Raw genomic sequence first — 16,935 nt, forward strand, 5'->3', positions numbered from 1 at the left:
GAAATTCACTCAAGAGGCTGCTGTGCCTCACCAACAATAGCCCATGCAAGTGAACCAAAAACCCAAGACAATTATTCTAGCATAATTGCAGCTGAATTGTCAGCAGCTCTTACACTTCTGGTAAATGTTTCCCTCTGTTTTGAGCAGGAGCTCATCTACTGCTGAATCATCATGTTACTGTACCTACTAGGCCTGCTGAAAAAGCACTATGGAAATATTTTCACTTTCATAGCAAGTTCTGTTATGCCTGATTAAGTAATGCCCGGCTTTGTTTAGACATGAGCGTGGAAGTCCATCATGATACTCTGCAAGACTGTGTGGTACGAAGCGTTGCACTTGTGAAACGTTAAAGCTTTTCGTTCTCTTTGCTGAATAGAAGCTTTTGTGTTTTAAAAAAGTTTTAAATAAGTTTATTTAACTTCTGCCTTCAAGCCTAAGTGTTTATTTGTATGACATCAGAGTAACTTGAATAACACAGAACTTAGTTGCATATGTTGAACGTGTGGAGGCCATATTTCTTCCAGTTGGCTAAAATTACGCATTTTACTCAACTTGAAGTTTGTTTTGGCTAAAGAAGGATAGGCTTCCTTTCTTACAGTATGGTGGTAGTAATTGTGAACAGCTTTTACAATGGTGAGATACTGGGACTTGATCTTTATATGGAATTTGTGGTTTTGCTGTTTTAATAAGACGGCTCTTTCTTTTTGTTCTCTTCTTGCTGAAGGATATGAGCATCAAAGTGTTCTCTAATGCTTAATAATGTACCTTTGCTGCAGAGATCACAAAATATCATGGCATTTTTCTCTCATGCAAAGTAATCTTTCTGTTTACTGTAGTCTCAATGGTAATTTTGAAAAATGTCTCTACCCTTCGGAACTGTATTGCCATATAGTGAACCTGGTCATGTCTATTACCCAACTTATTTATTTTATATTTATATCAAGATGATATTGTTACAGTGGGTAGGCACTATACCCTAAATCAGAACCTGAAAATAGGAGGATTTTTGCTCGACTTATTGACCAGTCAAAGGTGAGGCTGGAAGGCAAGTTGAGCATGACCCAGCAATACATTCTTATGGCAAAGATGACTCAACAGCACTCTGGGTTGCATTGGGATGAGCATCACCAGCTGGGGAAGGGTGATGGTCCAGCCGCTGTGCTCCACACTGGTTAGAACCCCTCTGGAGTGCTCTGTCTAGTTCTAGACTCCATGGCAGGCACATTAGGGCGTGGAGTCTGCCTGTACTTGGAGATAGTCAAATGCAGCTTGGACTGGGCAAGGTCCTAAGTAACCTGTTGTAGATGACCTTGGTTTGACACAGCCTCCAGAGGTCCCAGTCTCAACCATTCTGTGATTCTGCGTCTATGATTGCAGGACAAATGGCTAAAAGTACCCTTTGTTGCTACTTGTAAAAGCTGAAGGAAACATCTCTCTCCCTTTCAGTTTTAGCTTGTGGATCTTAGACTAAGCATCTCTCAGTAGCTGTTAGACCAGTCTTGGGAACGTGTCTCAGCCTGCTTGTTTTTAAGTTCCTTGCATGGCTGCTGAATGCTAAGAGACTTGCAGAGCTGTGAAGGTGCTTTATGGATGGAAATGGTTTAGAAAGCATTCTCTTTCAGAGACCAAAAGCAACCATTTAAGTATTCACGTATTTGCCAATAACACACAGCAGACATTTTGCTCAAAGATCAACTATGCACCGTAGTGTCCAATTCTAATAGTTACTGATGGGCTGTGACAAATTCGAGTCTGCTTTCTAAATTAACTACCTTCATAAAAATAGTATTCTTGAATTCTTGTTATGGAAGATGAGCACTTCAGAGCCATGATTGTAAACCAGGAACTGAACAGCTGTGAAAATAAATGCTAGATGTGAAAATTAATAAGGAAGTTTTAATATCAGAGCTATGAACTAGCTCAGGTTAGGAATAACTTCTGGTGTGCAGCATATATAAAACATAATGTTATATGGCAATATAAGAAATAAGCTACAAACATGGAATGTGTATAATATGTCTTTAAAGAAAAGTAATGCTGCTTGGGAAAGGAAACCAAACTGAGGGTAATATTAAATAAGAGCTGACATTTGTGGACAGAAATGTCATGTTTTCGCCAAAGTAAATGTGAGGTGAAAGGGATTCTATTGTGGACCTTTTTTCTTGATTTCTTCTGGCTCACTAATGATGTGAACAATAGTTTGGGTTGAAGACAGAAAGTAGGTGTTAAGTTTTTGTTATTGCATACAAATGAAGCTTATCAGAATCAGCTTGTTACACTTAATAATGATCTTATTTTTGCTCTATTATGACCTTTGAGCGCAGCACCAATTTAAAAAATGTATATTTTCATCTGTAGAGTCATATATTCAGCTGCCTGGCAGGGTTGTCTGATAACTTACTTTGCTATTCTATGTTCTGCTACATTAAATGCTATCTCACTTCTTCTGTGCCTTTAATTGATAGATACATGTTGGTTTTGAAATGTGGTGTTCCAGTAGGAAATTGGTTGTCGTTTGCAGATAAGTGTATAATTAGATTAGGTATGTACCGCTTTGTTTGCTGTTCTGCTTTCTGTTTGTTTGCTGTGGGTTTTTAAATGCCACACTTTTTCTAGCCCTCTTTTTAATAGGAAGAAAAAAAAACCATATAAAGTGTCCTTGCGTTCTTTGCTTAATTATGTAATAACCATAGTGATTTTTCACCTATCCAATTGAAAACAAATCCAGATTCCGAAGCTGCCAGTCTCTATCACATGCTGGAAATCCTCCTTCTGTTTTTGCTTAGTTTATTTTAGTAAAAGGATTGCCTTAATGCCTGTATGATACAAAAGTTGTACAAATGGCAATTTTTTTTTTCTGTGAAGAATAACATAAATTTAAACCAAGTGTCTTTGTTAGGGCAAGGAGCGTGTAATTTAGAAATCTAAACCACTATTGGACAGAAGAACTGTAATACCCCTGGGGAGGGTGGGCAGTAGCCCTATAAGGGTGCAGGTCTAAGAGAAGACTCGAGTTGAGATGATTCTTTAAAATCAGTTAACTTGACCTGGCATCATGGATTATGCTTGCCAATCAAAGTTCAGTAAATTAATGTTCTTAGATCAGTAATTAAGTAGATGCATCATCCCTCAGAGATACTTAAGTAGGCACCTGCATTAGTACCAGAGTGTGCTTTTTGCTTTGAGAACTGTGGAGAAAAAAAAAAGAGTATTCTACCAACTTCAAAAGTTTTGTCTGGAACTGGTTGTGGTAGACAGTAACCTGCGTTAGAGGCGCTTCTTGACACTTCACTCAGTAGTAAACCAACTGACAGCAGTCCTAAAAAGGTAATAGATTTCTTGAAGAGAATTTCAGATTTTCAGTTTTTGTCAGTGGTTTCCTTTTGGAGCAGAACTTCTTAATCTGTGGTAACGGTTATTCCCTGGAGGATATCAAAGCAGCAGATATTGCAAAGCCATTCTTAAAATATTTTTGTCTCTCAAATCAGTACAATAAATATATTTTTTAAAAATAAGTTTTGATTAGCATAAATTGAAGGCGTTGTAGTCACTGAAAAACTAATTATCCACTGTTCTCCCCTCTCTCCTACTTGGTCCATTCCTCTTCTCTGGTGCATAAACACAGCCTCAGGTTTAATCATTTGGAAACCATTTGGAATGGATTAGTACAACTGATTATTTGGAAAGATACCTGAAACAAATTCTAATGTGTTCCATTGTCTTAATTTTGTTATAGAAAGTCATTAAATCTTATTTGATGACCTTTGGAATAGGACAGGCTCATTCTTCAAGTTGAGCTGCATGGCTTTTAGCAAAATGCCTAATCCCTTCTTCCCACTGTTCTACATCATTGTTACTTTTTCAACCTCAAAGTAAAAACATTCTTTTCTTGCTTTATAGAAGTGTACCTCACCAGTGTGAAATGGATCCTTCAGCTGAGACCTCAGTAGAAAACTGCTGAATGATTTCTTTGTGTGTTATGGAGCAAAATCTCACTGAAGCTGCTATTTTTAAGGTCATCCTTTTCCTTAATAACTGTTCCTACCATTGACTGAGGTTTAAAATGACCTGGACATTTGAGCATCACAGGCAGGAACAGTATTAAGTCTTAACTCAAAGTGAATGAAAAATGCTCTCTGAGGATGCTGTTCTGATCAAAACGTGATTGGTAGGCTTAGGTTTGTTAGGTCCTGCTGAAGCTCACCAGAGGAGAGCAAATAGCACTGAACCCTTAGCTGCCTGGATTTTGAGGGAAGTTGAGAAGCTGATTGTTTTTGCCTGTCCCACTGGACTGAAAGTTTCTTATGCCTGTGTGGCTGGTGTTCTTACCTCAAGTGATGGGCAGGATAAAGGCATTCTGTGGTCAGTGAATGTCCAGAACTGCAAATGGATCTGCACACCATGAGGATTATGTAGGTAAGTTGCTGCTTCTGTGTTCCTCGAGACTGATGTGTTCTCCATGGAGCATTCTAGCTCAGAGCTGTGTTCTTCTTCAAGAGTGAATAGACTATCACCACAGCAGATAGAGAGTATGTAGGCACAGAAAAAATAAGCTTCTGCTTTGTTTGATACAACTGTGTTTTACCAGTCTTCCCTCCAAAAGCCTCAAATGGCTCTGCAGATTCAATGTGTATGGTTAGGTAAAGTAGAAGTGAAAACTTAAATCTAGAGAGAAACTTAAAAATCTAGGAGACTTAAAAACTAGGAGTGAGATTTAACTCTAAAATAGTCATTACAAATAAGCTACATGATGCAGTTCAGGAGCATTGAATCAGTAAACTTGTAATATTTGAGCAGAATGGGTGTTAGTAATACGTGATTGCAAATTGCATCAGTATGAATTCATATGAATGTTTAGAAGAGCCTTACATTTGAGTAAAGGAAGCTGTAAGACATTGAAGTTAAAAGTTGATTAAGTGTTTCTCTTAACAATCATACCACTGTACACTTAGGAATCTTCATTGTTAAGACACGTGGTCCGAGAATGGCTTGTAGGCAAACACACAAATATGACTTCATTTATCAAAATAAGTTTATATTCTTAACACTTTAATTTCAGATAGGTAAATAACGCTCTGCATAATGCTTGTGTGTGTTCTTTATTTCACTGTCATGCAGAACATAGACAAGCTGAATGGCAAAAGGTGTCTTTTGTGTGGAGCTATTATTTTTTCCATCTCCTATGACTGGGTGTTCCCACACAAGAGGGGTTTGAGAACTACAACTGAAAGAGCTCCTGAATTGGCACAACTTATTTCAAAGTGTCAGGATGTTAACTTGTGCCTTTTTTTTGTGTTACCTTAAAGTGCTAAGCTACAGATAAGCAACTGAGAAACTCCTTTTAATGTGTTTTGGCTGTTCTTAGTGTAGGATTGGCAGCTTTCACTAGATTAGTATAGTGAATGTCTGGATGTGCTCATCTGAATTGCAAAGTGCTGTAATTCCTGAACAGCCTTACATCTGCAGTTTGTCTCTAGTTTCTTTGGGAATTAGAATTATGTAAATGTGAAATAGTCAAGATCAATGCAGAATAACAAACTTTCTCACTACAAATCATTTGACACTTCAAAAGCCAACAGCATGAAGTATGCTGTGGTGTTGAATGTCTATTTTTTTCAGTCTTCTTAGACAAAATGCATTACCTGTTCTGTATCATAACAGAGCTAATTTATTACAAAATACTTAGGAAGGCTAGTGATTCAAGAAAAAAATCAATTCAAGAATCTCTCTGAAGGGCAAATGGTGCTATTCCCTGTAGGTTACCCAGGTGTAGAAGAGGTTTGGTCTCAGTTATGCCTCTCATTTTTCTTATTGTTCATTTTTCCTGCCAGGCATTTCTTCAAAGTGTAAATGTTACTTTAACACTTTCTCTTGTTACTGTAGGAGATGACAGGAGTTCACTTTTTCTGAATGTGTGTAGCTGCTAATATAGACTGATCCTGCTAGGACCAAAGCTGCAGGGCTCATGCTCAGCCAGCAAGGGATTAGTTGTCTTTCCCCTACCAGAAGAGGCTGTGACAGAAAATGACCATGGTAGAGCTGAGACCAGAGACTTTTTTTTTCTGCCCAATGATGCATCTTAAGCTGTAGAGGCTTTGTCGCACTACTCTAGCGTAGTCATTTATTACTGTATTTAGCATGGTAAAATGTACTGCTGGATAAGGTGCAGCCATTTGCTGAGCTACAAAAATTGCTGAGGCAGGAGTAGAGGATGCATTGGGAAAACAGCTTGTTAATAACCAGCCTAAGCACTAGCAGCAACTGTAGGTCTTTACCAAAATGGCTTATGTGCATAAACAAAAGTAGGCAGGTGGAACATTACTCTTCATTTGGCTCAGGGACTGTCAATACCAGAACATGTCCAGTTTAGGAAAGCTGTTGGAAAAATTGGAGAGAGAAAGGGACGGGAAAACTTGAGGGGGTGGATGCTTTTGTTAGGTATGAAAGCAAAAACCGTATACCAAGGAAATTCATAATCTGGTCCAGAAAGTCTTTGGGAGGAAACAGAACACAGAATCGGAAGTCAGAAAAATTCAAGTTTGGAATCAGACACAAGGTTTAGAACATGATTTAATCATTAGAACCAGTTGCCAGAAGTACCAACGTTTCCTGTTGTCTGATAAAGACATTATCTGTCAGAAGAATGTTCTGTCGATGTGCGTTACAGGAATCTTTAAAAAATATCCAAATAAAATTAAAGGGTCAGTGCTATACAGAGGTCATGGAAGATGGTCTCACATGAAAGTTGGACTGTGTACAGCATGGGATACTGTGTTTACCTTGTAGACAAAACCTTCTTGGCTCTGCGGTTGATGAATCTGTGGTTTGGCTGTCTATCTGTGCTTTTTCCTAAGAACTAGCTTTGCAGCTGGCTTTTGAGTAGGACATTCCATCAATTACTGTTTTTCTCTGTAATCTTTTTAATGTGTGTAGCATTAGAATGCTTAATAGTAGCTTAATGAACTCCAGACAACAATACTTTATGAGCAGAGAGTAAGGAGGCCTCTTAATGTTAATTTGTGCCTCCTTTTAACTGTTCTTCAGTAACTGGGATGTTGCTGTGTTGTCACCACGGATGCCATTGTTTTCTTAATTTGTTTCTCTTCAGTCTCTGTGCATACTCTTTATTTGCTCTGAAGGATCTTTCTTGCAACCAGCAACCTTTTACTCCTCCCCTTGTATAAGGTAGAGGAATTGACCGCAAGGGGGAAAGGTGTCTCTTCAAGTTACTATAGCGATCAAAACCTATTGCCTTGTCCTGTTTTTCATTTGCACCCCTTTTTTATTTTCCGTACATGTTTCCAAGTAGGCAGTTTTCCTGTGGTATGTTCTAGTCCTCCTGCTCCTACCAATTGGCATGTTTTTCACCTTTTCTGCACTGCAAAAGTACTCTAACCTCTTCTTCCACAAATGGTCCTGTTGCCTACGTTGTAGAACGTGTTGGCGTTCTTCCCAAGATGTATAACGATAACTATGGCATCTAGATGATGTGTGTTCATCACAGGGGAAATTTATATAGATAAATATATTACTATAGAAAACTAATTTGACCTCTTTCTTTGTAGCTATTCATTATTGCACTTCTATTTCAGCTCTATAGAACTAAATTACATTAGGTTGTAAGTTAGGGTATGTAGCTCAGTACGTGAGTAGTCATTGAAAGCTTCACGCAGCTTTTTTTAAAGTTGTTTTAGAGTGGTCTAAGTAAGTGTTTATTGTATTTCATATACAAGTAGTTTAAATGAATTCTCACTGTGTTACTGAATGCTGAAGTGCATCAGCAAAGCTGTTTTTAATACGAAGGCGGTGCTCTTATGCATGTAATAGGTATAGATCATCAATCTTATTAAAACTGTCACTGGTATGTTCTCTTGGCAGCAAGTCACTGATAGCTTGAGGCATACTGGCCTATTTTCAGCTTCGTAGTGATTCTGGTAAGCAAGTAAAAATAAACAATTTGTGTTTTAAAAAATAAACAGTATCTTATGATATTATGAATCATCTATTTTATACAACAAATAACCTATTTCCTGACTGTTGTTCTGTTCCACCAAGGAGGCTTATTTTTCTCCAGAATGCTACCTTTTTCCACCTGAATCAAATCTTTTTTTTTTTTAATCTTGTCATAAGCCTGAGTCTTCCGTTTAGATGAATCATCTTGTTTTGAGGATAGCTCATGAGGGATTTGAAAATATCAAGTGTTTCTTGTTTTAGTACTTGCTTCTGTTTGATTTTTGAGCCTTGTTAAAGATTCACATCATGTGTGAAATATTCTGTATTTTCTTTTAATACATAAAAGTTCATGTGACTTATAAGAGATTTCATTGTGCATTCCTTCTGACAGCTTTCCAGATTTGTGGCTGGAGATGTCATAAAATAAAAGTGCTTCATGTGCAGAGTGGAGGCAGATGGAGAGGAATACTATTGACCTGACTGCTCCAAATCTGAAAATATAAATTAAATATGGCAAAAGCTATATAGCTACTAGGGAAATGATGCTGCTTTTCTTTGTAAGCCATTTTTTACGTAAGATCAAAGGCAAAGTTGGTGTTTTGTTGTATCTGGTGCTGAAATATATGAGCAGTTTTCTTGGTGAGTTTATAGAGCCACACATCTAGGTATGGAACTGTATATTGGAGAGTTTGGGGTTTGTATTTGGGAATGGACATATCAAAACACTGGCTTACATATTAGAAACAAAATCATTACTAACTTTTTAAAAGCAATTTGTAGTGATGTTTACCTGCTGTGAAACAGAAACTCTACCTCTCATACTAATCTGCATGTTGCTGTCCTTTAGTTATGGCTGTGAAACTAATGAATGGTTGTAATTTAACCAAAAAATTTTGGTTTTGCTTGAGGTATAGTTACAATGTGAAGATCTTTCACTTAAGAGTTGGATGAAGGCTTCAACGTGCATCCTGATGTCTAAGTAGAAAGTCAGCTTTCTGAAGGCATCCCACTCTTAAATTGCCATTTTTGGAGAGGTCCCTTCTAGTGTGTGACTAAAACAGAACTCTTGGGTGGGGTTTCTGTTGTCCAGCTTTGATATCTTACTTTGCTGAGATGTGGCTAGTTTCTAGTGGAGCAAATAAAGTTTGATTGAGGTCTTTTGGAATAAAGAATTCTGAGCAAATACTTAAGCATGTTACGAGTAGTTGCCCAAATCCTCCCAACAAAGAAAGGCAAACCAGTTAGACATTCATTATTTTTAGCAAGAGTCTGCTTTTTCTTTTTATTTACCTAATTTCTGTAAGTATGTGGAACTACTGCTGCTTTTTTTTTTTTTTCTTCTGCTTAACTACTGAATTATCTTAACTGTACAGGACCTTGAAGTTGCAAACTTTGTTTAAACTTAAAGGTAGTCCATGTTTCAATATATGGTTGCCAGACTCTTGCTTAGTTCACAGCTTTGTAAGACATAGATGTGTTTAACTTCAAATTTCTGTGAAGGAAAAATGTCTCATCAGTTAAAACCAAATAATCCTAGTACTTTTATATGTATCTTCTCATTATTTCGTAAGTATTATTCTTCATATAACCTTCACTGTATTTTGGGGAATCGCTTTTCTTCCCTTCTGTAGCACAACTATGTGAATTCATGAAATTCAGGAGCCTATCTTCATTTTCCTCTTAGTTTTGATGCCTGAAACCAGTACTTAAAGTAGTGATGATTTTTCACTACAAAGCAGTTATTTCATGACTTCAAATTCACATACCCTGGCTTGCTCGGGTTTGTCCTGTAGCTGATCTAAGCTGTATTCTGAATTGCCTTCTCTGAGCAGAAAACCTGCAGCAGGTCTTTCCAGCGCTGACCTTTTGATACATAAGTAAGGAGTTTGCTGCAGCCTTTCCCTCCAGTGAGGGCATGTGCTGGAGTCCCCTGGACAAAGGACACTGCTGAGGAGAGAAACCTGGCAAAGGGTTAGATCCCCTGGAAATTCTCTGCCTGTCAACTTCTGCTCACGCTGACCAGAGAGTCCAGAAACCATTCAAAGGAGGGGACATGCATATACGTGCTGGGGATGTTCTTACTAAGAACCCATCTCAGAAAATGGAACTGCCATGTGGGAGTATAGCTCATGTTGGCCAGGGTATGTATTTAGTAATAATCGTCATAAAGGAGTCCTCATTCCTCATAGTATTTTATATCTTAATAATGGAAGTTCTGTGCAGAATCATAGGCTTGGTAACCTCCCTCCCTGGAGGCACTTGGAGCTTAAAAAGCAGCCGTGCTATTTTAAAAGCTATATATATGTAAATCAGGCAGAGCCACAGGGTGATGGATAGATGTCTTTGTTTAAATAAGTCTCTCTAAATTCACTTAAGTGTCTTCAGCCCTGATTGTGCAGTTTTCTCTTAACAAATGTTTTCCTCTAAAATTTGAACAGTCGTAATGGAATTAAATAGTCCTTCTATTATGAGGTGCATCCAGTGTTTAAATAGTTACCCCTTATACCTCGTCAGTGACTTGAACAGGAAGGAAGATTGGTTCAGTTTAGTCCAGTAGGGGTTTTTTTTCGGCAGAAGTGGTGAAATCCAGGTGGTGCTTCCTTGCTTGTACTAGAAGGAACAAAAATGCTTATGCTGTGTTCCCCCTCTTTAGTGTTTAGGTAATTGTCAGTAATACTTACAGGCAGAGTTCTCCTTCAACCATTTGAAAATGTTTTTCATTATAGTTGTTGAAGCCTAACTAAATGCAAGTTTGATGTTAATCAGTCTTTGTTCCTTATTCTGCATTTGTAAGCAAGTTAAGGCAAGGTAATTCTGGTAAAATTTTCGTGGTGATACACAGGAGGCTGTAAAGTCTACGTGAAGAGTTGCAATTTAATAACAATACTGAAATAATATGTGTGCAGCGCAGGGTTCTCCTGTCCTTCTGCAGTGCTGGAAGTAAAGTATTGCCATCACTTTTACAATGTGAAAACTGAAATTGTGAAATGAAGAAAGACTATACAGTGTTACAAAACATCATAATTAAACTTTAGAATTGCTCTTTCATTTCTATGCAAGTCACAAAGTGTTTGCCATGATGTGAATGCTTGTGTCAGTTGGAGGGGGAACGTGCAGCAATGGATTTCTTGCTTCAGCTTTTACTCCACCTGCAAAACCAGTGGTGACATTTCTCTGAAACTGCATATTTACATTCACTCAATTTTATATGTAAACAAATTACAGAAGTGAGGCTCTTCGTAACAGCATATTAAATCTTAATGCTGTTTTGGGAACTGTAGGACGGTGTTTCTGTGTGGTCTACAGCCTGTGCAACTAAATTGCTGAATACCTTCAGGAAACTCTTCAGGATTGTGTTCTTAATGGGGAATTTCTGACTGGGACATGAAACACTTACTACTGTGGACACCAGGAACCTGTTTCTTTCCATACAACATGTAGCCAACAAGTAGTTCTCCAGTACTGGCATATGAAGAAGAGCCGAGCTGGTTTTGATACAGCCAAATAATCCTCTGATTATTTCTTCATTGTTCTATTTCGTTAGTCCTGGCTACTGAAATACTCTGTGGAGAAGCATCCAGAGTAGGTACAAAAAAAGGAAGACAGGAAAGCATGACCAGATTAAAATAACTTGGGTGACATGAGAATGTCTGGATTTTTTAAGATTTATTGCCTAACTGTATCTTAGGATTTTTTTATCAATCTGCACATTTAAGAATTCTAACTGCTAAACCACATGCAAAAGCTATTTTTTTCCCCTGCAAATGGATTTCTGAATGCTTTTTTTATATATTGTTCCCTAACTTTGTCTAGTCAGCAGAGGAGAAAATCCTATTTATTGGTGCAATTTAAATGTGACTGTTAGTTCTGAAAGAAACTCTTTTAATTAAAAATGTTCTTCTCCGTTTTCTGGATACATACTGTCTATTTAATAGAAAGGACTGCCAAGCTGTGACTTCTTTTGGCAACTGTGAATCTAATTAACATTTCTGTATCAAATAGAACCTTTTTATTTTAAATTTGCAAAAGGAATGTAGGAATATTCTTTTTATTTGAGTTGTTTGCTTCAGCAGCAACTATGATCTTTTTGCTCATAGTTGGGGGTTGCTATGCTACAATCTGATTGATAAATGCAGTTGGGATTCTCTCGTCAGCTCATTGACTTAAAATGCTGCCCTTATGCTTATTTGAAAAATATTTTTTTTTGTGATGAAGCTTAAACTATAAAAAGCTAGCAAATGAGATGAAACCACTGATTTGTAATTCGCCTCGCACATCTAGTCCTTTTTTTAATGTAAAAGAAAATGCTTTTGGTTTAATTTGGTATAAAAACAAATGCTGTTCATTAAGAGGACGCATAACTCAAATAAGCTTGAGGAGATGTATGGAAATGTTACGATTTTTAACTCAAATTGAATCATCTTTCTATTCAGCAGCTATGAGGGAAAATACACAAGCAACGTAATGAATGCGGTTGCATTATATGTCACATTACTTACACAGAGGAGTTATATGGACAACAGATTTTTATGTGGTCAACTTATCACGCTCAGGGGAACAATGCAGTTCTCTCTTCCACTTGAGAATATTTGATAAGAGATCGCTGGTTTTGTCTTCAAAATCATCTGCTTGTGATAAGCACTCGAGGAATCTTGTGGCCCACTAGTTGCCTAACTGTTTTTAATATAGTAATTTTGTTTTATCACCTGGGTGTGGGATGCTGTAAACAGAACTACTGTAAGCAGTTGTAGGACTGGAGAGAAAATATACTGGAGATTTCAGACCATTGTAGGACTTTCCTTAAAACCCGGTAGTTATAGATAGCTAGGTGAAGCACATTTAGACTATCCTGTTTTTTGTAGTTCTTGGTCACTTTAGCAAATGTTATGCCACTGTTACAGTCCAGTTGACTGAGAAGGCCAAGCTTTGAGGAAATCAAGTACTCCTGGAAGTGTGAACTGCATTGAAGGGATAATGGCATCTGGTGATTTTCTGTTTTAAGCTCCTAGGTTTAATCCGTACTCTTTCTTTTTTTCTAGTTCTGTTGTGTAAGTAGGCTCAGAAAAATATTGTCACTATCTCACTATCAGAATATCACAGTGCATGGAAATGCAGTCTTCAAAATATACTGTAATGTCATCTTGTAAAGTACTGTCGTAAAAAACAGAAGTGTCTGGAACAAAGTCTTCTGTTTGTCTATTACAGTTCTGTTTAAGAGTGGATTGCTGTGTAAAGTATCAGTACAGTTTAAAGAGTCTTGCTTTCCTTTTTATTTTTGAAGGACTTGGTAAATATTGAGATGTTTTTGACTGCTAAAGAAGTGGAAGAGTCATTGGAAAGACAAGAGACTATGACTTGCTTGGCTTGGTGTCATGATAACAAATCCAGGCTCAGAAAAATGAAGGTATGAAAACGTAATGTGTTCATATTTTGCTTAAATACTACTTGGATATTTCATTTGGACAGTTTGATTTAAATTATAGGTCGTGAATGAGGGCAGTAAGTAAAATAACTCTTCTTTTAACAAGCTGTAGGTAGTTGGAGCTCAACTAGCTCATGCAAATGCCAAACCTTAAACTGAGTGATAGATCATCTTTGAATGCAAGTGTGTCTCAGCAAACAATGCTTAAATAAAATAATAGTAAGTTGGTTAGTGTGATTTACGTATGTGTAAATGCAAAAGTACGTTATGTATTGATGCATGTGAACTTAAATTTATGACTCTCTGCATCCTGCTGAGGTTACACCTTCATATGTAAAGTGAATTATCTTAGGAGTGAGGTTACCTGATAAACCTATGTCCTCAGGCTTAACACTAAGGGAAATGTCATGCAAATTTTGAAGTTGTGTTCATAAGAAAATAAAACTCGAGTAAGGAACTAACTTTCTGTGAGAAACTACTGTTGAAATCCTTTTTTTTTTTCTTCCCAAAAATAAAAGCTGAGTCTAATCAAGTAATAAACACAGTAAGTCTTTGTCTGGGCATTGAACACCATGACCTGAACATGCTGTATACTTGTTCCTTGTCTCTTAAATCCTGCATTTAAAAACACGCTGTAATCTTTTATAGGGCTTGCAGAAATCTGCTTTTAACTGATATTAACCAAAATCCCTGCCTCCCTCAAAAATGTACAAAAATCTATTTCTGCACGCCCTACTTTATTTTTTTTTTTAAACAAAAACCAAAGCTAAGGCTGTGAGAGATCAGAGTTGAAAGAAGAGTAATCAAAATCACTATGCTGCCTTTTGAAACACAGATAAACACTTCTTCTGTTTCTGGTTGCTTAGCTACTCATCAGTGTTAATGTTCTAAAATCCCAGCCACCACCTTAATGCAAGCCTCATCTAAAATTTAAACGGTGTTGACCTAGGGGAGCACACAGTCCTGTGACGTTTACAGATGTGAGGTAACTGAACTCTTGTGAATGGCTGCTGTGGGATTGTTTGAAGGTATACAACGTTGAAATATGCGCATCATCCGATTGTTGAGGACTCTTTTAGTTACCTTTGTCTGCAGAACCCGTAGAGCCACTGGCTTGCAGCTTACTTGAAGATTCATAAGAACAAAACACTAACTCCAAAGATTGGTTTGGGATGTAGGTATTTTGCCGTTGAAACATTTTAACAAAATACTAAGCCCTAGGATTTACTATCATTAATAATTAAAATCTTGATCTTTTTTTTTTTTTTTGTAGAAATAAACTTAGCTAAACTTGTAAATGAGGGAAGTGTGTGGATTTGAATAGTGACATATTTTAAAATTGTCCCATTCAAAAATTTCAAGTAGAGAAGAAGTTTTTATTCTCTGCTATAAACATGGGCTTGAGTACAGAAAAATGCATAGTTGGAAAATAAATTATTTTCTGTTCTGTAAGCTTGATGCATTTTGCCATACGTTAAAATATACATTTTTATGTTCCAATGGGTTGCATTTCAATTCTCAAAATAAGAAGTTGCTGTGTGTGCATCAGTCACTCCAGACCATTCACTGATGAAAATTTGGAGTTGGCCAAATTCCTACTGAAGTCCCTGAGGAATTTTGATATTGCTGTGCTGATGGACAATAAACAAAAGGCAACTATTCAGTAGAAGCATGTGAGAAGGAAAAAAACATTTGCCAAATGATGCAGGGTAACTCAAGGAATCGTTCTTTTCAAGATAGAGAGGACTTGGGGTTTTCATTGTTTTCATAAGCTAATAGAGCAGTTGACTGTGTCCCTATGAAGAAGCATAGTGACTTGTTCTTTTTTTGTGGGGGGGAGAATCTTTTTCTTTTTAATTCCACATATTCGAAGTTTTTTTATAGATTTTGTGAACTGGTGATGGAATTTGATTTAAAGGGACACTGTCAACTTCATTAGGCTTCAAATTTTACCTTTTTCCAAAAACAGGTAAATGCCACTTGGTTTTCTTGTTTGAAACTTGTTTCCAGCATGGCTTTTAGATGTTTGACAAGAGTGGAATAGAAGTTTGAAGAAAGGGAGGGAGGGGATTGCAGGAACTTAAACTCTGTGCTGGTTTTTGTTAATATTGGGGATTTTCAAAGTGTTATTCAAAGACTGGTTTCTTCTTTGCAGTCTTCTGGGTAGACCTCTCTTGTCTAAATTATCACATAGCCCCAAACTTCTGTTGAATCAACTACTTGAAATTGTCAAAACCATACAGACTCTGCCTGTTACTTTCACTTGCATCTCAGGTAACAGTGCTTTCAGTCGTTAGGAAAAAGTTCATCTATGCTAAATACTGAAGCTTTGAAGGAGGCGAGAGGTTAAGGTTTTTGTTTGCTTTTAGGGAATTCTGTGCTGATGTCTTGTCCCAAAAGTCAGCATTTCAACTTGTTTTGCATGAATGCCTAAAAGCAAGCAAACAAGGTTGCATGTTATTAACACTTTTCTTTTTTGTTGCGCATACATAGTACTTAACACGCTGTGCAGTGCAGTTTTGCCACCATCTAAGACCCTATCTTGTCTTTCACCTCAGAGCTGTCTGGAGTTCAGCCTAAGGATTCAGGAGTTCATTGAACTTATTCGACAGAACAAGAGACTGGATGCTGTGAGGTATGAAATTAAGATGCTTGTCAAACAATTTTCTTAGCAGGATGGTATTAAGCTTCATTAGAAACATGTGACTGTTACTGCAACACCTAGAAGCCCTGCTGCTGTAAAGGATCTTGCTGTTGTTATGATCAGCCTTTGAATTTAAGCTGAGATTGATTTGATTTTTGGGGTTTTTTTTTTTAAGGCATTTAAAGATGTCATCCCATGAATGCCCCTGTTTGAAAATTTAACATTGTTGCTCAGACTCTGCGTTGTTGTACTTTCAAAATCAATGCTTAGACAATTAATCTGTGTTATAAAGCAATTGTATTTTCTGGTGGTATACCACGGAATGGATATCCTTTCCTTTAATTATAATGTTCAAGAGGTACAGCTAGCTCCTCATAGGAACTCATTGCAGGTTTAATAGCAAAAACTGCTGAAAGGTTAATGGAATGCCCATCCAGAGCTGAACTTTTCAATTTTGACTGAGTTCTATTTTACCATCTTCATTGAACTTGTTCTATAAGTTATGCTTTTAGGCCAAGTTTGCATTTTGTATTGAATGGATAATTTGGACTTCTATCTTGTCGTGTATGCGAGAATAACGATATTATTCTGTTACCCCGACACCTTTCTCCAGGGCCCAAATGAAGAAACCAACTCAATATCCCTTTTCACCTCCTTTGAACCGGAGTCAGACCTGACTTCAACTACAAGACACTCTTTCTGGCAATACTTTTAACATCATCAAACGAAGCAATTTATACTTTTGAGTTAATGATCCTGATTCAAGGTGTTGGAGTAACGTTCCAGGATAACGCAGGAAACCAGATCTGTTGAAATAAGTGGATTTTTTATACTGGGCTATAGAATATGTTGATAATCTTGATAAGCAGTGATCTTGCCAGCACCATAAAGTATGGAGCAGGTACTTTTTGTGAGA

At 37.2% G+C, this 16,935-nt stretch overlaps 1 protein-coding gene across 4 annotated transcripts in view; it reads left to right on the top strand.

The window, feature by feature from the left end:
• The window catches only part of MAEA (macrophage erythroblast attacher, E3 ubiquitin ligase), a 47,684-nt gene that overhangs the window by 21,307 nt on the left and 9,442 nt on the right, over positions 1 to 16,935 (top strand). For all 4 annotated transcript variants that reach the window (XM_054064938.1, XM_054064940.1, XM_054064939.1 and 1 more), the window contains 2 exons: positions 13,235 to 13,357; positions 15,934 to 16,010. In XM_054064938.1, coding sequence (XP_053920913.1) covers positions 13,235 to 13,357; positions 15,934 to 16,010 — 200 coding nt within the window. The remainder of the gene's footprint in view (positions 1 to 13,234; positions 13,358 to 15,933; positions 16,011 to 16,935) is intronic.

This window comes from Cuculus canorus, chromosome 4, assembly GCF_017976375.1.
Source record: "Cuculus canorus isolate bCucCan1 chromosome 4, bCucCan1.pri, whole genome shotgun sequence".
NCBI lineage: Eukaryota > Metazoa > Chordata > Aves > Cuculiformes > Cuculidae > Cuculus > Cuculus canorus.